Source organism: Rhinatrema bivittatum, chromosome 4, assembly GCF_901001135.1.
Source record: "Rhinatrema bivittatum chromosome 4, aRhiBiv1.1, whole genome shotgun sequence".
Classification (NCBI taxonomy): Eukaryota; Metazoa; Chordata; class Amphibia; order Gymnophiona; family Rhinatrematidae; genus Rhinatrema; species Rhinatrema bivittatum.
This window is the reverse complement of record NC_042618.1, coordinates 257,424,642-257,446,088: the sequence shown is the minus strand read 5'-3', so window position 1 is coordinate 257,446,088 and position 21,447 is coordinate 257,424,642. Positions and strand designations below refer to the sequence as shown.

Genomic DNA, 21,447 nt, shown 5'->3' with positions numbered 1-21,447 from the left:
ACTGGCCACGCCAAGTATGGTTTCCAATACTCCAGGATCTCTCCATCCGCAGGCACATTCCTCTGGGACAGGACCCGCATCTGCTCACTCAAAACGACGGATGCCTCCTCCATCCCAACCTCCAAGCCTTGTCCCTGACGGCATGGATGTTGAAAGGTTAGTCCTTCAACCATTTAACCTTTCAGATTCCGTTTCTCGTGTCCTGATAGCTTCACGAAAGCCTTCCACAAGAAAGTCTTACTCATACAAATGGAAAAGGTACACATCATGGTGCACTTCTCAGTCCCTTGATCCCCTTTCCTGTCCAATCTCCAAATTCTTGGACTATTTATGGCATCTCTCTGAATCAGGTCTTAAAACCTCTTCTATCAGAATGCATGTCAGTGCGGTAGCCGCCTTCCATAAGGGTATTGGGGGTAATCCTATTTCAGTACAACCCCTAGTAACACGCTTTCTTAAGGGCTTACTCCATCTAAAGCCACCCTTGCGTCCTCCGGCCCCATCCTGGGACCTTAACCTGGTTCTTGGTCGTCTAATGAAACCTCCTTTCGAACCTCTGCACTCCTGTGACTTGAAATATCTCACTTGGAAAGTGTTATTCCTTTTGACTGTTACTTCAGCTCGCAGGGTTAGTGAATTACAGGCCCTAGTTACCTATCCGCCTTACACTAAGCTCCTGCAGGACCGGGCGGTACTCCGCACTCACCCTAAATTCTTACCTAAGGTAGTTTCTGAGTTTCATATCAATCAATCCATAATACTACCTATCTTTTTTCCCAGGCCCCACTCCAACTCTGGAGAGCAGATCCTGCATACCCTTGACTGTAAACGGGCTCTAGCTTTTTACCTAGACCGTACAGTTTCTCACAGGAAGAGCACTCAATTATTCGTCTCTTTCCATCCTAACAAGTTGGGACAACCTGTGGGTAAGCAGGCTCTTTCTTCCTGGTTAGCGGACTGCATTTCTTTTTGCTATGAGCAAGCTGGCATTCCTTTTCAAGACCGTGTTAAAGCACACTCTGTGAGGGCCATGGTGACGTCAGTGGCACACCTTCGATCGGTGCCGCTTCCTGACATCTGTAAAGCTGCAACCTGGAGTTCTCTCCATACCTTTGCAGCCCACTATTGTTTGGACAAGGCTGGAAGACAGGACTCCATCTTCGGCCAATCTGTCTTGCGTAACCTTTTTCCAACCTGATGTACCAACACCCTTCCACCTACCCGGTAGGGTGCGGATGCCCTTTCCCAAATTTCTCCTCAGTTGTTGTGCCTGCTGCACACCGTTGGGTACATTTGGTGCAAGTCGGGACATCCTCAGCTCGGTACTCACCTATTTGTGAGGACAACCATCCTGCTTGTCCTGTGAGAAAGCAAATGTTGCTTACCTGATGTAACAGGTGTTCTCACAGGACAGCAGGATGTTAGTCCTCACGAAACCCGCCCGCCTCCCTGCGGTGTTGGGTTCGTTTTATTTTTACTTTCTAGGCACTGCCTGTAGCTTGAAAATCAGACTGAAGGGAGACCCCTGCTGGCTGCAGGGTCAGTGCCTTGCTGGGCATGCCCAGTAGGGGCCAGTCAAAGTTCTGTTTAAACTTTGACAGAAGTTTTCCGTGGTGGGCTCCATCCTCGATGTCACCCATTTGTGAGGACTAACATCCTGCTGTCCTGTGAGAACACCTGTTACATCAGGTAAGCAACATTTGCTATTTCCAAGATATACCATGGAGAATGTGTACTTCTTTTTTTCATCTGTTACACTTTCTTTATAGGTAAAACCAATCAATGAAAAACTGAGAGAGATAAGGGGAGCCAAAATGATGATTGATGTTGTACAGACCGCCACTGCTTCTCTGAAGAAAGTGATTCAGTTTGTATGTGGGAATGGATTGGTTTGTGAAACTGTTAAAGAAGCAAGGCAGATTGCATTTGATGGTCCAGAAAGGCTGAAAGTAAGGAATTAAATTTGCATTGTTTATAATTTTGTTTTTGCTTATCCCTAAACAGTGAATTAAAATTTCTTACGCCAGCTATATTGGAATGTTACATAACAAGTTCCCTGTACGTACAGGATCAGTCCAGACGGTGGGTTATGTCCCCCGTCCAGCAGATGGAGTCAGAGTAAACTTTGGAGGGTGCTGGTATATAAGCCGGTGCACCCTCCTAGATCCCCAGTATCTCTCTGACTCCAGCAGATGTGAGGAGGGGAACCGTTGTTCCCCCTACTTAGTGTTTCTACGCTATAGTTACAGACTTTGTTCTTCTCTTTTTCTTGTTGGTGGATCAAGTTAAAAAAAAAAAAAATAGAAGGGGTTGTTCCTGTCAGTAGGAGCCGTTTGTGTCTGGCTCCGGTGCTCTACCTGCCATCGGGACTGCCTCTTACTTTTCTCTTCTTCGCTCAATCTGGTGATCATCAGGGGTAAGCTTGGGGGAGGTTTTGTTTTATTTCCTTCCTTTTTCAGCTTAGGTTCGGCGCAGAGGTGGATGCTGGTGGCGCCAGCCTCTCCCCTCCTCCCTCCGCGGTTTTTTTGTCTCACCTCCCCCGCGGCCCTGCGACGTTGCATTCCCCGGGGCCGCAGGCGGCAAGGAGGTCCCATTCCCCTGCCGCCCCAGGGGTTGAGGGTGGTCTGGCAGTTGAGCGAGGGCACGGTAGGCCCGCTCCTCCCGCGGCACGATCTCCTGCTCGCCGCTCTCGGCGTTTGGCGCCCGTCTGTCACCTAGCGCGATGCAACGCGCCCGTTGCCCGTCCTGCGGCGGCCCGAGTCAGGGCGCATCGAGGGACACTCCATGCGGTCGGTGCCTTCCCGGGGGGGAGACGAGCTTCGCTCCACCGACTATTTCCCCGCCGCGCTCGGAGCGCCCGGGGGCTAGACCCGCCCCCATCCTTGGCGGGAGCGGCGGCCATTTTAGAATTGGAAGGCAGCGTGGGCTCAGACGCGGAGGAGCAGACAGAGGATTTCTTGCCACTCGCACCCCCGAGTTTGGATTCGGGGCCTCTCCCTTCCACTTCCGGCCTCTCCAGGGACCCTTGCCCCCCCCACCGGCGGGGCCTCTCAGTTTCTCCGCGGATTTCGTGGTGCTCATGCACCAGGCCTACCTACAGAGTTTGAATCCGCAGGGGGGGCCAGCCGGCTCTCCTTCTCCTGCTAAGGCTCCCAGGCTCTCGGGCGCTGCGGCTTCAGGACAGGGGGCCGTGGGGGGTGGCCCCAGGTTGCCCCTGATTGTACCCCTAGCCCTGGGTGGAACGACGCCTGCACCGGCCCAGGGGGGTGACCCAGCGTTGCAAGTGGACGATGACCCGAGCTTGGCAGCGCACCTGGAATGCGATGACCCACGGGTGCTCCGCATTTTCCGCAAGGAGGAATTGGCGGACCTCATTCCTCACGTTCTCCAGGAATTGGACCTCGATCCTCCCGTTGAGCCTCCGGGACCCCTGGCCCCCTCCGTGGCCTCCGCGACCACCAAGGGAGATCCCGTCGTGGCGGGCTTGCGTCCCCTGGCAAGGACCTTTTCCATTCACGATTCCTTTCTCCAGCTTCTCGTACGGGAATGGGACAACCCGGAGGCGTCCCTTCGGGTTAGCAGGGCTATGGACAAGCTCTATCCTCTCCCGGGGGACTTCCTGGACCTTCTCAAGGTCCCCAAGGTGGATTCGGCGGTGTCCGCAGTCACGAAGAGAACTACCATCCCGGTCACCGGGGGAACTGCGCTTCGGGACATACAGGATAGAAAACTGGAGGTCGCCCTCAAGAAGATCTTTGAGGTCTTGGCGCTGGGGGTCCAGGCAGCCATCTGCGGTTCTCTTACCCAGAGAGCCGGTCTCCGATGGGTCCAACAGCTCCTCACCTCCCAACAGTTGCCACCTGGGGAGGCGGCCCAGGCAGACTGTCTGGAGGCGGTCATTGCTTACGGGACAGATACGTTGCACGACCTGCTGCGGGTCCTGGCGAGGACCATGGCATCAGCTGTTTCCGCCAGGCGCCTTCTATGGCTCCGCAACTGGGCAGCGGACGCTTCCTCCAAGGCTAGTCTGGGAGCTTTGCCTTTCAAGGGCAGGTTTCTCTTTGGCGAGGACCTCGATCAAATCATCAAGACCCTGGGGGAAAATTCGGTCCACAGGTTGCCTGAGGATCGCCAGCATGGTTTTCGTCCGTCTCCTGGGACTTCCAGGTCTCGGTACCGTAATCAGAGGCGTTACCGGGGATCCAGGCCACAAGGCCCGAGGACACCATCAACTCGGTCACAGACGTGGACTTGGCCCTTTCGAGGGCGCAGGCCCGCCAGTGACTCTTCGACCCAGGGGGCCTCTGGTAAGCCTCAATGATGCCAGGCCGGTCCACTCCTCGATACCCCGGATTGGAGGTCGCATCGCTTTGTTTCTCGAGGAGTGGACTCTCATCACCACGGACCAATGGGTCCTCGACATCCTAAGAAACGGTTACGCGTTGGAATTTGTTCGGTCGCCCAGGGACCGGTTCGTCTTCTCTCCCTGCGGGTCAAGTCACAAGCGCCTGGGGGTACAACACACGCTGGACAGGCTTCTGGACCTGGGAACCATCTCGCCCGTCCCCTCAGGAGAGGTGGGCTCGGGGCATTATTCGATTTACTTCGTGGTTCCCAAAAAGGACGGATCCTTTCGTCCCATTCTGGACCTCAAGGAAGTCAACAAGATGCTCTGGGTCTCCAAGTTTCGCATGGAAACGCTCCGATCTGTCATTGCGGCGGTGCATCAGGGGGAGTTCCTGGCCTCCCTCGATCTCACGGAAGCATACTTGCATATACCGATCCATCCGGCGCATTGGAGATTCCTTCGCTTCAAGATCCTGGGTCAGCACTTTCAGTTTCGGGCGCTGCCCTTCGGGCTGGCGACCGCGCCCAGAACCTTTACCAAGGTCATGGTGGTGGTAGCCGCCGCACTCCGTCGGGAAGGCATCTTGGTTCACCCTTACCTGGACGACTGGCTCATCCGAGCGAAGTCTCTGCCGCAGGGACGGGCGGCGGTCGACAGGGTGGTGACCTTCTTGCAATCTCTCGGCTGGGTGGTGAACTTCAGCAAGAGCAGCCTGCGGCTGGCCCAACAGTTGGATTTCCTGGGGGCGCGTTTCGACACGGCACAGGGCAAGGTCTTCCTGCGTCCGGACAAGGCACAATCACTGCGAGAGCAGATCATCCGGTTTGCCTCTCTTCCGGTGCACACGGCGTGGGATTACCTCCAGGTCCTGGGCTCCATGGCTTTCGCTATAAGCCTAGTGCCCTGGGCCTTTGCTCACCTGCGGCCTCTGCAAATGTCCCTGCTCTCGAGGTGGAAACCGGTTTCTCAGGATTACCAGGCGATTCTTCCACTTACTCCGACCGCCAGGTCCAGCCTGGGCTGGTGGCTGGATTCCAGGAACTTGGCTCAAGGTTGCCCGCTGGAGACACCGGACTGGGTAGTGGTCACTACCGATGCCAGTCTATCCGGTTGGGGGGCAGTGTGTCTCAGGAGCTCGGCCCAGGGAAGGTGGACAAAGGATCAGGCGACCTGGCCGATCAACTGCCTGGAAACCAGAGCGGTTCGTCTTGCCCTCGTGCAGTTTTTGCCTCTGATCAGGGGTCGAGCGGTCCGAGTCCTCTCGGACAATGCGACGACGGTGGCTTACATCAACCGGCAAGGGGGCACCAGGAGCCGCCTGGTAGCTCTGGAAGCCGCGCAGCTGATGGAGTGGGCGGAACGTTTCCTAGACCAGCTGGCGGCATCCCACATCGCCGGGGTGGACAACATCCAGGCAGACTATTTGAGCCACCAAGTCCTGGACCCCGGGGAATGGTCTCTCTCAGACGAGGCGATGGCACTCATCTCCCGACGTTGGGGGACGCCCGCGATGGATCTTATGGCGTCCGCCTCCAACGCAAAGGCTCCCCGGTTCTTCAGTCGCAGAAGGGAGCGCGGCGCGGAAGGCGTCGATGCTCTGGCTCTCCCTTGGCCTCCTCTGCTCCTACTCTACGTCTTTCCCCCCTGGCCTCTGGTGGGAAAGGTGATCCGGAGGATCGAGTGGCACCACGGTCGGGTCATCCTGGTGGCTCCCAAATGGCCGTGGCGCCCGTGGTTCGCCGACCTCCTCAGCGTGACGGTGGACGGTCCTCTGCGGCTCGCGCACCTCCCGCGACTCCTTCATCAGGGTCCGGTATTTTCGGAGCAGGCGGCACACTTTTGTCTTGCGGCGTGGCTTTTGAACGGAGGGGGCTCCTGAGCAGAGGCTACGCTCTCCCCGTGGTGGATACTCTCCTCAAGGCGCGCAAGACCTCTACATCGGTTGCCTATGTACGTGTATGGAAGGTATTCAAGGTTTGGTGCGCGGCGCGGGGTGCCCTCGTGACCGCAGCTTCCCGACAACAGATCCTGGCGTTTCTGCAGGAGGGACTTGAGAAGGGTCTCTCCTACAATTCGTTGAGAGTGCAGGTGTCCGCACTAGCTTCCTTGGCTCGCGCCTCAGGAAGGTCAGACCTGTCGTTCCATCCGGACATTTCACGGTTCCTCAGGGGAGTCAAGCACTTGCGGCCGCCGGTGCGTCCTCTCTGTCCGTCCTGGAACCTCAATTTGGTGTTACGAGCCCTGGGAGGGGCCCCCTTCGAGCCCTTGCAGCAGGCTTCCCTTAAGGACGTCACTCTAAAGGCGATTTTCCTGGTTGCCAAAGCCTCGGCACGGCGTGTCTCAGAGCTACAGGCGCTGTCGTGCAGGGAGCCTTTCCTGCGATTTACGGACTCCGGGGTTGCCCTGCGAACAGTACCTTCGTTCCTGCCTAAGGTGGTTTCTTCGTTTCACATGAACCAGGTAGTGGAACTTCCATCCTTTCCGGCGGACGCCCCTCCGGCCCTTCGGCGCCTGGATGTGAAACGGACGCTTCTTCGCTACTTGGAGGTGACGAATGAGTTCCGGGTCTCCGATCATCTCTTCGTTCTATGGTCCGGAGCTAGGAAGGGCCAACAGGCGTCGAAGACTACAATCGCGCGCTGGTTCAAGGAAGCGGTGGCTTCCGCGTACATTGGGTCGGGGAAGGAACCCCCGGCGGGCATCAAGGCCCATTCTCTGCGAGCCCAGGCCGCTTCCTGCACTGAGTTTCAGCTCGTCTCCGTTCAGGAGATCTGTCGGGCGGCGACTTGGAAGTCTCTACACACTTTTTCCAGGCATTACCGGCTCTATGCCCCGGTACTGGAGTCTGGTTCATTTGGGGACAGGGTGATCCGAGCAGGGTTCTCAGGGACCCACCCGGTTTAGGGAAGCTTTGGTACATCCCACCGTCTGGACTGATCCTGTACGTACAGGGAAAAGAAAATTACTTCTTACCTGCTAATTTTCGTTCCTGTAGTACTAAGGATCAGTCCAGACGCCCACCCTGTTTGGGGTAGTTCTAGGGGTGAACCTGCTCGGCTATTCTCTTCTGTCCCGCTGTACTCTGTTCTTCCCCCTCGGGGGTTCTTGACTTGTGTCTTGTTCATGTTCGGCAGTTCTCATTGCATGTTGCACGTTTTATTCCATGTTTGCGTTTCTTATGGTTGCGAATTTACTTGATCCATCATCCTTGATCTGTCCAGTGTTCTGGTTTGGCTTTGATATGCTCGATACTGGGGATCTAGGAGGGTGCACCGGCTTATATACCAGCACCCTCCAAAGTTTACTCTGACTCCATCTGCTGGACGGGGGACATAACCCACCGTCTGGACTGATCCTTAGTACTACAGGAACGAAAATTAGCAGGTAAGAAGTAATTTTCTTATATTTTTGGGAACAGCTTTTTAACACAATTACAATGTTAGATTACACAGTAGCATATTTCCAATTCTGGGCTGATTCTTTAAGGTTTGTTTTCTATTTTGTCACAATGGGGAAAGACTGATGAATCAGGCCCCTCTGTGTTATTTTTTAGATACTTTTATGAAATGTCTCCTGAATAATTAGATTGTCAAGGTGGTTTTGCCTCACTTTGTGCCATAACCATTAAGAAGAGAAATCGTCTAGATACTCAGTTCTAGACTAACCTGCAATCTGGTTAAAGGTTTATTCTACCAATTCCTATATTGAAGGCCCCATGTTTTTTCCAGCAGCTCATGAATAGATTCTGGTGGACAGTTTGAGATTCTATGGCATATTGGCATAAACTTGCACATAATTTTACATTGCTTAAAGTGCATGGAAATTAATTTGCTTGTACTTTTTCATTCATGTCCTTAATCTTCCTCTCTTTCTTCTGTCTTCTTTTACTTCTCCCTTTCTCACTGTAAACTTTCTGTTAAAGGTGCCACTTTTTTCCCTTTACCCTTGTGCCAGTATTCTTTCCTCCTCAAGTCTCTATTCCTTTCTCTCCCTTCTAGTATAGGCTTCCCAAACCTGTCCTGGTGTTTAGTCTAAACACTATGAATATGCATGAGATAAAGTACTTTTCCTTAACTTGCTACACCAGTCCAGACACATGGGGGTACATGGCACCTTGCCAGCAGATAGAGAACAAAACTTTTCCAGTACCATCGCTGGTATTAGTAGCAGTGAGCACAACTAAATGTCAATATTCTGTCTGCAGCAGATGGTGCAGACTGGTCTAGCAGGATGATAAGCTCCCAGGTGATGATTAGGCCTTGCCTGGTTGAGTCTGGATTTCTCCCAGAGTCTTTCAGTCTAAGGACAGGCTTCCTGGTTGGAGAACAGCCATCCCTCTCCCCCCACCCCCCCAACTTCTGCTTGCCTTAATGTCATACATTCAAGCAGAACCTAAACAACACTCCTCCATCACAGAAAGCCTGGGGCTCTGAGCTGCAGCACTGGTAAACAAAACACTCCATTTCTTGTTTTGTTTTGTTTTTTAAATAAGCTTTAGTTGTAAACAGCTTACATCTAGGATACAGAAAGAACCTTAAGTAGGGCAGACAGAAGAAGGGCAGTTGGGGGAGGAACCCCAGAGGGACTAAAAAAGGAGAAGAAGCTCTGTTGAAGGATTTCTTGCAGCCCCTCACAACAACTTAGAAACATAGAAACATAGAAATGATGGCAGAAGAAGACCAAATGGCCCATCCAGTCTGCCCAGCAAGCCTCCCTCACTTCTTCTCCCATACTTATCTGTTTCTCTTAGCTCTTGGTTCTAATTCCCTTCCACCCCCGCCATCAATGTAGAGAGCGGTGATGGAGCTGCATCCAAGTGAAACATCCAGCTTGATTAGTTAGAGGTAGTAGGGGTAGCAACCGCCGCAACAAGCAAGCCACACCCATGCTTATTTGTTTTTACCCAGACTATGTCATACAGCCCTTATTGGTTGTTTATCTTCTCCCCTGCCGTTGAAGCAGGGAGCTATGCTGGATATGCGTGAGGTATCAGTTTTTTTCTTCTCCCCTGCCGTTGAAGCAGAGAGCTATGCTGGATATGCATCGAAAGTGAAGTATCAGGCACATTTGGTTTGGGGTAGTAACCGCCGTAACAAGCCAGCTACTCCCCGCTTTGTGAGTGTGAATCCTTTTTTCTTCTCCCCTGCCGTTGAAGTTATGCTGGATATGCGTGAAGTATCAGTTTTTCTTTTCCCCTGCCGTTGAAGCAGAGAGCTATGCTGGAAATTCGTGATGTATCAGTCTTTCTCCCATGCCGTTGAAGCAGAGAGCCATGCTGGATATGCGTCGAGAGTGAAGTATCAGGTACATTTGGTTTGGGGTAGTAACTGCCGTAACAAGCCAGCTACTCCCCGCTTTGTGAGTGCGAACCCTTTTTTCTTCTCCCCTGCCGTTTAAGCAGAGAGCTCTGCTGGATGTGTGAAGTAACAGTTTTTTTTTTCCCCTGCTGTTGAAGCAGAGAACTATGCTGGATATGCATTGAAAGTGAAGTATAAGAATGGAGTGATCAAGCTAGTTGAAAGGCATCAGGAATAGAGGAAGGTGGAGGTAGTAATTTGGATATTTGGTTAACCTGTCCATGGGCAACATGAAGACCAGGGCCTGCTCACCAAGGCAAAACCTTGGGAGTCTGAGGGCAAAGGTTGCTCAGCTGGGAATAACTTGCAAATCAGAAGCACAAACAATATCTATCTGTGAAGGGAGGCCAGCTGCTGTATATTTTATTTCTTGTGACTTATTGGTATCCTTTGCAGTGGAGTGGGGAGAGATTAGCTATGCTGGGTGGCCACATACGGAGAGAGTGCAGAGGATGCCGCCTTACTGGTGTTTTCTTCTTTTTTTCTGCTCTATATCCAAGGCTTCCTCAGGGTTCTCAGTAGTGGTTGCAGCAGCTATGGAGCACATGGCCATTTCAGCACCCTGAGATAGGAAATGTTCTCATTTTGTCTCCTTCCCAAATTGCGGCCTCTCAGATGCCTAATTCCCAAAGGTATCAGTTGGAAACTCCTATTTTAGCTCCAGAAAGCTAGGGGAACTTGGATGCTGTTCAGGGTGGTTGAATAGTCAGGATGCTGGGTCATCTAAATTGTTGCGAGTCATGCAGCAAGTTTTTTTTATCTTTTTTAAAGAGGGCTCCTTTGTGGGCCACTCAGAGCCAGATTCTCACCTGGATGTTCTGTGGAAGACTTTGAGGAAGCGGCAGATATAGAGAGCTTACAGTATTCTTCAGAGGAAGGGAAGTTGACTGCCAATGGCGAAGATTACTGATGGGTTCCCAATCCTGGAGGGGGTTAAACAATTGCCTAAGGCTTTCCATTTTCATATTGGTGAAATGCATGATCTTGTCAGAGTGGGAGACTCCTAAAGGAGGTCTCAAAAGGGGAAGGTGAATAGGCTTTACTCTTTACCGGCCGTGGACAGGGAAGCCTTGTTCCAGGTCCCTAGGGTGGACACTCCTTCTGACACATATGCCTGTAAAAGATAATGCTGCCTTTAAGGATGTGTTAGATAAAAAGACTGAGGTGCTCATAAAACAAGCCTTTCTTTTGTGCTCCTTGCAGATCAATCTTCAATTTGTGGACGTTATGTGGCATATGCCTATTGGACCCTGCAATTTCTGGAGAGCTCAGAAGTAGCTCTGCTAGAGTCTATGGTTACCTTTGTAGCAGATTCCCTTTATGACTTGGTGAGAATCTCTTCTGAGGTAATAGTGATGGTAGTTGGGGCACACGGATATCTCTGGCTGCTCACCTGGGCTGTGGATTATTATTCTAAGTCCCATTTGAGTAAGTTTCTGTTTAAAGGGGAGCAGCTTTTCAGTGAGGATTTCGGCAAATTGGTTAAGAACTTGGGTGAAGTTTAGCCCCGAGGCTATCAGAAGTTCCATGGGATGCCTTGTACTGCTAGGGGTCAGATGCATTCTCTGAATGCAAAGAGGTACCATCCAGGTAGGCAGTCTTCAGCCCAGCAGTCTAGATTCTGAGGCAAAGGTCAATCCTTTTGAGGGGCCGAGGGGCCAGGATGCCTCGAGGTGACAATGTCTGAGCCTCTGGGACCTTTCTGGCAATTACAGTGATATTTGGTGGGTCCTTATAGAAACATAGAAATGACGGCAGAAGAAGACCAAACGGCCCATCCAGTCTGCCCAGCAAGCCTTCCCCTGGTAATCCCAGTGGAAGATCATCTTCAGCTTTATTTCCAGGAATGGATCCATATCACCTCAAAGCAGTTATTTTCTAGAATGGTCCCATTCCACTTTGATACCTTTATGGTCTCTGCCTGTGAATTCAATGCCAAGGAAGTGGTGGTAAAGGCTACCCTGAAGAGACTTCAGAATTTGGAAGCATTAGTTTCAGTTCCTCTCAGGGAGCAGGGTCTAGGCTGCTGTTCCATATATTTCATAATACTAAAGAAGGATGGCTCATTCCACCCCATTCCAGACCTCAAGGGAGTGAACAAATATCCACATGTGCCTCACTTCAGAATGGAAACTCTCCGATCCGTGGTTGCTACAGTCAGAAAAGGGAAATTTCTGTATTCCCTGGATCTGTCAGAAGCCTACTTCTACACTTCTGTTACCAAAGTCATTAGAAGTTTCTTTGATTTTGAATATTAGGAAAATTTTTCAGTTTCAGTTCCTAGTGCTCCCCTTTGGTCTGGCCACATTGTCAAGAGTTTTCACCAAGGTTAGTTAGTATAGCTGTGTTTAAAAAAGGATTGGATAAGTTCTTGGAGGAGAAATCCATTACCTGCTATTAATTAAGTTGACAGCCACTGCTATTACTAGCAACAGTAACAAAGACTAGACTTAGTTTTTGGGTACTTGCCAGGTTCTTATGGCCTGGATTGGCCACTGTTGGAAACAGTATGCTGGGCTTGATGGACCCTTGGACTGACCAAATATGGCATGTTCTTATGTTACGTATACATAGCAGTCTTCTTTAAAAGAAAGGGATCCTAGTTCATCTATATCTAGATGACTGGCTTATAAGGGCCAATTCTTTACCAAAGGGCCAGTCTGCATCTGTCAGTGGTGCAATGTTGGGAGGGTTTAGGTTGGATAATCAGTTGTGATCCACAGCATTATCCTTCTTGATTCCTGGAGTAGAGGCTCGATTTGATACCAGTGCTCTTGACAGAAGAGAGTGTTGACAGAGGTGAATTTCTTTCAAGTACAGAATGCACCAAATATGTGGGATTGCCTTCTGCTTCTGAGTTACATGGCAGCCACTTTGGAGCTGGTTCTCTGGGTGAGGGCTCACGTATGTCCCCTTGAGAGAACTTCTCTGGCTCAGTGATCTTCTCCACCTCAGAACTGTGATATCCACTTGCCTCTCTTCCCTGAAGTAAACAAGAGCATTGCATGGTGATCAAAGCCCTAGAATTCATCTATGGGTATGCCATTGGAGGCTCCCAGTTGAATAATGGTCATATCTAAAGTGAGTCTCCTTGGCTGAGGAGCACATTGCAGCAACCGTATTGCTCAGGAGGAGGAGGAAAGGAAGACTCTGAGGAGGAGGTGTCTTGTTCATTCAACAATTTGGAACCTAGAGCCATCAGATTAGCGCTGATCCACTTTCTTCAGTGGTTGAAGGGAGCTGCAATTTGAGTTCTTTTAGACAATGCCATGGCTGTTGCATTTGTGAACAAAAAAATATATACTCTGTATAGAAGTAGAAGCATATCTTATGTTCGCCTGGGCAAAGCTAAATCTCCAAGTCTATTAGTGGCTCGCATTGCAGGCATAGAAAATAGGTGGATTTTCTGAGCAGAAACCTATTGGATTCCAGAGAAAGGGAGTTCAGCTAAGAGGCTTTTCAGGTAATAGTGATTCATTGAGGGACTCCTTACAATGGATATCATAGTGACTCATAGGAATACAAAAGTCAATTGGTTCTCCAATTGCAGGAAAGAGTGGGGTTCCAGTGGGATTGATGTCCTCATTCCACCCTGGCCAAAGGTCAAACTTCTGTATGTTTTTCCTCCCTGGCTCTGGTGGGAAAGATGATTTAGAGGACAGAGGATCACAGATCATTGGTGATCCTTGACACACTCGGCTGGATGAGAAGAGGACCCTGGTATGGGGATCTGATGAGACTACTATTGGGCTTTTCTCTTTGCCTGCCTGCTGGGCATGGCCTGCTCCAGTAACAGCCAGTTCTCAGAGGATACAGCTCTATTTAGCCTTGGAAGATCTTGAATGTGCAAGAAGTGAATGCAAGGAGTATTAATATCAGTTCAACAAATGCCTAGTGTGGTGGCTGCTTACCTCAGGTGCCATGCGGTGCATGTCTTCCCATACCTGGACGACTGGTTGATCAAGAGAAAATCACGCACAGGGGTGCTGAATGCTTTAACCCTGATCGTGCAGACACTGCAATCCTTGAGGTTTATCATCAGTTACCCAAAGTCTCACCTCTGCTCGACTCCCAGGCTGGACACGGTGCAGGCAAAGGCGTTCTTGCCACGCGACCGGGCCCTTGCCACAGCTTCATTGGTAACTTTTGTGTGCAGCAGTCGGGATGTAATTGCCTGCCTTTTGCTTCGCTTGTTGGGCCACATGGCGGCCTCGGTCCATGTTCCCCGCTAGCCCGCCTTTCCATGCGCAGTGCACAATGGATGTTGTGGTCCCTATGGCAGCAGCCATCCCAGGACCTCGAGGCTTGTGTCTCTGTCACACCACCTCTGAGGATCTCTCTGTCCTGGTGGGAGAGTCTCTCCAATTTGGAGCAGGGGATCCCCTTCCAAGCCTCCCTGCCCCAAGTAGTCCTTACTACCAATGCCTCTTCTCAGTGATGGAGAGCCCATGTGGATGGCCTCCGCACACAAGGTCACTGGACTGCCAGATAAACTTCCTAGAACTTTGGGCGATTCATTATGCCCTCTGGGCATTCCGGGACTAGTTGTCACACAAGGACGTTCTAATTCGGATGGACAACCAAGTTGCGTTGTAGTATTTCAACAAACAGGGAAGCAAGGGGTCGTTCCTCCTCTGTCAGGAGGTGGTGCAGCTCAGGGCCTGGGCCCTGTTGCAGGGGATATCACTGCGGGCAACGTACCTGCCCGGGGCTATGAACATGCTGGCGGACTGTGTAAGCTGCTCTTTGCAGCCGCACGAGTGGTCCCTGAATCCAGTGGCGGCATGATTTTCCACCTGTAGGGAACCCCATATATAGACCTTTTTCACCTTCCCGTACAACTGCAAGGTGAGCAATTTTTGCTCCCTGTTCGCATGGGACAGTCATCCTGCCTCTGATGCCTTTTTCCTTCACTGGGGGAAGGGCCTCCTGTATACGTATCCTCCTCTTCCGCTTCTCTTGAAGACACTTCTATAACTTCAACAGAACCTGGGGACCATGATACTTGTGGTTCTTTACAAGTCCCGGCAGGTCTGGTTCCCTCTTCTTCAGGATCTATCAATCAGGGATCCCATCAGACTGGGGACCACACCCGATCTGATCACTCAGAACCAGGGCGCATTGCGCCATCCGAAATTCAGGTCGCTGGCCTTGACGTATAGATGTTTAGCACCTATTCCTTCAGCCCCTGTACCTCTGGAAAAATGTCTCCCAGGTCCTGGCTGCTTCTAGAAAGCCTTACACCAGGAAGTCTTACAGATAAAAATGAAAATGTTTCTCCGCCTGGTGTGAGGGGCATGACTTATATCCTTTCACATGCCCCCTCCCCATGTTTTTGGACTTTTGTGGCATGTTTCCGAGTTTGGGCTTCAGACCAGCTCAGTCAGGGTTTACGTCAGTGCCATTAGTATATAACCATCGAGGAGTTGCTGGCATTCCCATCTCGGTACAGCCTTTAGTGGGTCACTTTATGAAGTGTCTGATTCAGCTGTGTTACGAATCTGTTAGGAATCTATTAAGAATCTCCTCCAGGAGAGGGAGGAGTTAGCAATCTGTAATGAATCAGCTCCCTTGGTGGGAGGAGTTAGCAATCTGTAATGCTCTTCTCCAGGAGAGGGAGGAGTTAGCAGTCTTGTTAGGGTATAGACTGCAGAGTTAGCAATTTTGTGTGAATCTACTCCAGTGGAAGGAGTTAGCAATCTGATATGTTCAGTTCCTGGAAAGGGAGTAGATAATCTGTTACGAACTATTGCTGAAGGCCCCTGATGGAAGGAGTAGCAATCTGTACCAGCAGCATGCTTGGAGAGGGCACTCAGCTGTAGAGGAAGCTAGATAGGTGAATCCTTAGGCCGATGGCAGATGACAGTGCCCCCAGGAGGATATCCTGAGAGGGACCACTGGCTAGGCTGGGTTATGGAGACAGACACAAATAGTTCTTTTATTAGACAGGTTAGTAGAACCACCAGAGGTGGCAGTAGTGGGCTGATATGCCCGGCATGGCTGAAGTCCCTCAGGTACTGGAACAGCGATCCCAGGGTGGCTGAGCTGTAGAGAGACTATAGATAGTGAGTAGACAGGGTATGCTGTGTTCGTAGCCAGAACTAGATAACCAATCTCACATAAGGTCTTAAAGAGGCTCAGTAGCTGGAAAGGGTTACACCCTCGAGGAGCGAGTACCTGGTTCCAGGGAAAGCTCAGAGAGTGATGGTAACTCACAAATGTCTGTATCTGCGATAGATTCCAGGCAATAAGAGAATCTTCAGAGTATTCAGGAACATGGGCCCTCGAGGAGTGAGTACTGGTTCCTATCTGCAATCTGAAATAAAGAAAAGAGAGCGAGGCCCCTGAGGAGCGGGCACCCCTGGTAAGTCCGAGGAGGCAGAGTAGCTTGGACGAATTCGTAGCAAGTCCGAATCCTATTCAATGTCCTTACTAACTCGATTAGTTAGCGAATACTGAGACCTTTTGTATTGGAAGCGGATGACGTCAGTTCAGGGGGACGCCCCTGAGGTTTGCACCCTTGCTGGTACAATAGTCTGAGCGAGCGCGTGCCCTACGTCATCAGGCAACATGGCGGATACGCAGCCGGTCCGGGGACGCCGGAGGGAGACGGCATGGAGACGCCGCCGCTGTGCACAAGCAGGCCTTCAACTTGGACGCTGAATCAAAGCTCACTCTGAGGGCCATGGTGGCACCGTTAGCCCACCTGCGTGAGGTCCCCATTTCCAAAATTTGCCGGGCGACTGTGCATGTCACTCCATTTGCTTGGCTGCACATGTGCAGGGTACAATGGACTTTGCACTCCCAAAAGTGTCAGGCTACGCAGGACCTGCATGCTGGTGTTCTAATCTTGACACTGTTGCAACAGTCTCTCCAGTGTTGTCAAACCCCTCAAATCTGGAGTGGGGATGTCCCTTTTGGAGTACTCAGCCCCAGGCTACACTCACCATCGACACTTCTCAGACGGGGTCGAGAGCACAATTTACGGGCTTCCGAACCCCAGGGTTTTTGACAGCACAGGAATCACAGCTCCAGATCAACCTGTTGGAGTTGCGAGCAATTCAGTACGCCCTTCAGATGTTCTGAGAGCAGCTCCTGAACAAAGTGGTTCTTGTTCAGACCAACAATCAGGTGGCCATATGGTATCTGAACAACAGTGGGGAATGGGGTCCTTTCCTCCCCTGGCAGGAGGTGGTTCTCATTTGGTCGTGGGCCATCAAAAACAGCATCACCCTCTGGGCAGTGTACCTCCTGGGGGTAGACAACACCCTAGCAGATGCCTTGAGCCAGGCGTTCTTGCCCCACGAGTGGTCCCTCAATCAAGCGGTAGTGAACTGGATCTTTTGCTCCTGGGGACCCCGTATATAGACCTCCCTCCTTGGAAAACAGGAAAGTGCTCTGCTTCTGCTCCCTGATCGGAGGAGCGAGGGATCAGTAGTGGATGGTTTCTCGATGCACTGGGGTACCGGGTTGCTGTAGGCTTACCCTCCCCTTCTACTCATATTGAAAACACTCCAGACGTTGCAGCAGGATCAGGGCTCCATAATCCTGATCACCCCCTGCTGGCCCAATCAGGTCTGGTTTCCGACCCTTCGGGACTTGGGGGCACCTGCAGACCTCATCACCCAGGAGTAGGGCAAGCTCCTCCACCCCAACTTGCAAGCCCTGGCTCTCTCGGCTTCGAAGTTGACTGGGTGACTGTGCGGGCCCTCAGCCTGTTGGAAGGGGTGTCTCGTGTTATTCTGGAGTTTAGAAAACCTTCCACCAGAAAATCATATAATCTAAAGTGGAAAAGGTTCTCATTGGTGCGAAGGACGTGGTCTGGATCCCTTCTCTTGCTCCCCTCCCGCACTCTTAGAATACATGTTGTCCCTCTCCAAATCTGGTCTGCCGACTACTTCAGTGAGGGTTCACCTCAGTACCATTGGGGCATGCCATTGGGCTATGGATGGTACTGCAGTTTCTTCCCTTCCATTTGTGAGGTAATTTATGAGGGACTTATTACAGCTAAAGCCCCCAACTCGCCCTCCGGTGGTCTCTTGGGATCTCAACATAGTCCTCTCGCAACTCCTGAAATCTCTGAGCCATTGCTTTCTTGCAATCTGAAGTACCTTTCTTGGAAAGTTATCTTGCTAATCGCAGTTACATCAGCTCGCAGATTCTGTGAACTGCAAGCTCTGGTGTCGTACCCACCTTATACAAAGTTTTGTCATGACAAGGTGGTCCTGTGAACGCTCCCGAAGTTCCTTCCCAAGGTGGTTTCAGAGTTCAATCTCAACCAGTCTATTGTGTTGCCTTTTTTTTCCCCAAGGGCTCACGCTCACCAAGGTGAGTGTGCTCTACACACTCTGGATTGCAAAAGGGCACTTGCCTTTTACTTCGAACGGACTGTGCCTCAGCACTTCTCCCAGGACAAGCAGGATGGTAGTCCTCACATGTGGGTGACGTCACTGGATGGAGCCCTGTCAAGGAAAACTTTTCTGCCAAAGTTTCTAGAACTTTTGACTGGCACACTGAGCATGCCCAGCATGCTCAGTGTGCCAGCATGCTCAGTGTGCCATAATCTCTGTAGCTACAGGGGTCTCCCTTCAGTCTCTTTTTTTCCGTGCTTCAGTTTGCCTCGCGGTTAGGAGCTCTGTGAGAATTCTCTCTCACAATTTTCCTCACGAAAAAACTTGAAGATTACTTCATTAAAAAGATCCTTCTTAGGGGTCTCCCATCGCGATATTGTTTTTCATTGCTTGGTGAGTAAAGTTCACTGTCGCCGGTTGGTTCCTGCCCCTACCTTTTTCAGTGTCTGTAGGCCATCGACCGTTTTTGGTCCTCAACCTCTGCCATCATGGCAAAAGGTTTCCGAAAATGTCCAGAATGCCCCCGTACCATGTCGATTACCCACCCACATGATGTCTGTGTGCTGTGCCTCGGCTCATCACATGAAGTTTCTCACTGTCCAAGTTGTGCCCAGATGACTCAGAAGGGTTGGCGGGCTCGCCTCGACAAGATGGGAGACCCTGTTTAAAATCAAGCTCACTCTATCGATGTACACCAGCTTTCAGGGAGGAACTGGGTGGTTTAATTCGCCAGGAAGTGCTCGATGCTCTCCGAGACTTACAGCCATCGATGCTGGCCCCCATAACGACACCGGAGCCATCGATATTTACAGCGTTGCTGTTCAGACTGGATGAACTCATCGGTGCCCTTCTGACACAGCCTGGGCCACCGATGCCAAAGCAACCCGCAAAGTCTCTGAAAGTCCCGATTCCCATTCTGGGATCCACAGAGGACGAAGGCATGGACTCCAGTTTCCTTTCAACACAGATTCCACCGATGCCTGGTCCATCGGGGCTCTTGGGACCAATGGGTTATATCCATCATTTACAAAGTGCCCAAAGTTTCCCCTTGATGCCTTTGGTGCCGCAGAAACCCACATTGGTGCCACCGCATCTTCCATCGAGGCCATTGAAGGATCCATCGGTGCCAACACGTCCAACAGTAGCAACCTTTTTCTTTCCCTCAGGATCTCGACTAGAGACCTTTTCTGACACATGGGAAGATGTTGTCACCAACACATCCACGGAGGACATCTTATCAGAACCATCTCCTCTGGAAGAAAGGAGAAAATCTCCCACAGAAGATCTCTCCTTTGCTAATTTTGTAAGGGAGATGTCAGAGACAATCCCCTTTGACCTGATTGCAGAGGAGGACACACGCCACAAAACATTGGAAGTTCTCCAATTTGTTGATGCTCTGAAAGGAGTTATGGCTATCCCTGTCCACGAAGTGCTAATGGATCTCCAGCATCATCTCTGGGAGCATCCTTGTACTGTCCAGCCAGTAAATAAGAGTGCAACTTATCTGGTCCAACATATTCCTGGATTCCAAAAGCCACAACTACCCCATCAATCGGTGGTGGTTGAGTCTGCACAGAAGAAGGCCAAAAGACTGTGACCTCACTCTTCAATACCTCCTGGCAAAGACCAAAAATTCCTTGATATTTTGGGTTGCAAGATGTTTCAGGGCTCTATGCTAGTGTCACGCATAGCTGCATACCAACTTTACATGACACAGTATCAAAGGAATCTCTGGAAGCAGGTTCAGGGAATAGGCGACTCTCTTCCCCAACAACAGCAAGATAGTCTTAACGCCATACTACAGAAAGGCCTTGAGGCTGGGAAACATGAGGTTCGTGCTGCATAAGACTCCTTTGAAACAGCTTCTCGCTTGTCAGAAACGGGAATCAGCGCCAGGAGGTGGGCCTGGCTGAAAGCTTCTGACTTGAGACCTGAAGTCCAAGACAAACTTGCTGATTTGCCAAGTACAGGTGAAAACCTATTCGGAGACAAGATACAAGACGCAGTGGCTTAACTAAAACACCACAATGAGACCCTGCGGCAATTATCTACAGTTACTACCGAGGCCCCTTCCTCTGCAAGGTGATCCACCAGAAGGGACCCTAGAAAACCATTTTATTGCCCACGCAGATACTATATATATATATATATTTAATATTTTTCTATACCGGCTTTCACGACTAGTAGTCGCATCAACCCGGTTTACATTTAACATTTAGTGTAATGAACATAAAACTAGATGAACTGAACTGGTGCAGGAATAGCAGTTACAATAAAACAAGGAAAAATACAACTGGGAGAGGAGGAAGCAAGAAGAAAAATATAGCAATAGGTACAAAAAACAAAATTACAAGATAATAATACTACCCACCTACATCTTGTGGGATACTACCCACAAGATGTAGATACTACCCACCTACTACCCAAGATGTAGGTGGGTAGTATCTACAAGATGTAGATACTACCCACCTACATCTTGTGGGAGGCCAACCAGGCCGTCTCAGAGAGCACATCCTCGACAGCCCAAGACATCCAGGCCTCAGCCACCACCGCAAACAGGCCAAGCCTCTGGATTTTGAGATCTATCCAGAGAACAGCAGCTGCTCCACAAATCCAGATCCAGGTTTGCCAGTAGGAGGTCAAATTCACCACTTCATAACCAACTGGCTTAACATTACCACAGACCAATGGGTTATAAGAACATAAGAAATTGCCATGCTGGGTTAGTCCATGGGTCCATCATAACCCAGGGATACCATCTAAACGTCCTCATGGTACCCCCGGACTCACCACCCAATCCCCTGTGGATGCAAAGAGATCACACAAGTCTTCTAGGGTCAGAACTGTTCACCCTTCTGGGCGCCAGGGCTGTGGAACTTGTTCCCCAGGCACAGCAGGGCAGAGGGTTCTACTCCCACTATTTTCTCATTCCAAAGAAATCAGGCGGCCTCCGCCCCATCTTAGACCTCCACAATCTCAACAAATTTCTACAAAAAGAAAATTTCAGGATGGTGTCCTTGTGCACCATGCTTCCCCTTCTGGGAAAAGGAGATTGGCTCTGTTCTCTGGATCTTCAAGACGCTTACGCTCACATTCCAATATGCCCACATCACTGCAAGTACCTCTGTGTCCTATTTATTTATTTAGCACTTTTATATACCGATATTCATGTAACAAGTTACAAATCACTTCGGTTTACATTATAAAGATAATCATCGCATAAGAATGCATTACATTAAACAAGGATGAACTAGCTTGGATCCATGGAACTGGGATTAACAGAGAGATAAAAAGCAGAACTTTAACCAGCGAGCCGGATACTAACTTAGGGGAATAGTCAGGCGACTAAGAAGATGACAATGGGACAAGATACTAAGGAGGAGAAATTCTT

The 21,447-nt window shown here is 50.5% G+C and overlaps 1 protein-coding gene across 1 annotated transcript in view; it reads left to right on the top strand.

Annotated features, from left to right (window-relative positions):
- SMC1B (structural maintenance of chromosomes 1B) overlaps positions 1-21,447 on the top strand; it is a 941,781-nt gene that overhangs the window by 292,445 nt on the left and 627,889 nt on the right. The window contains 1 exon segment of the mRNA XM_029600056.1: positions 1,770-1,949. Within this exon segment, the coding sequence (XP_029455916.1) occupies positions 1,770-1,949 (180 nt within the window).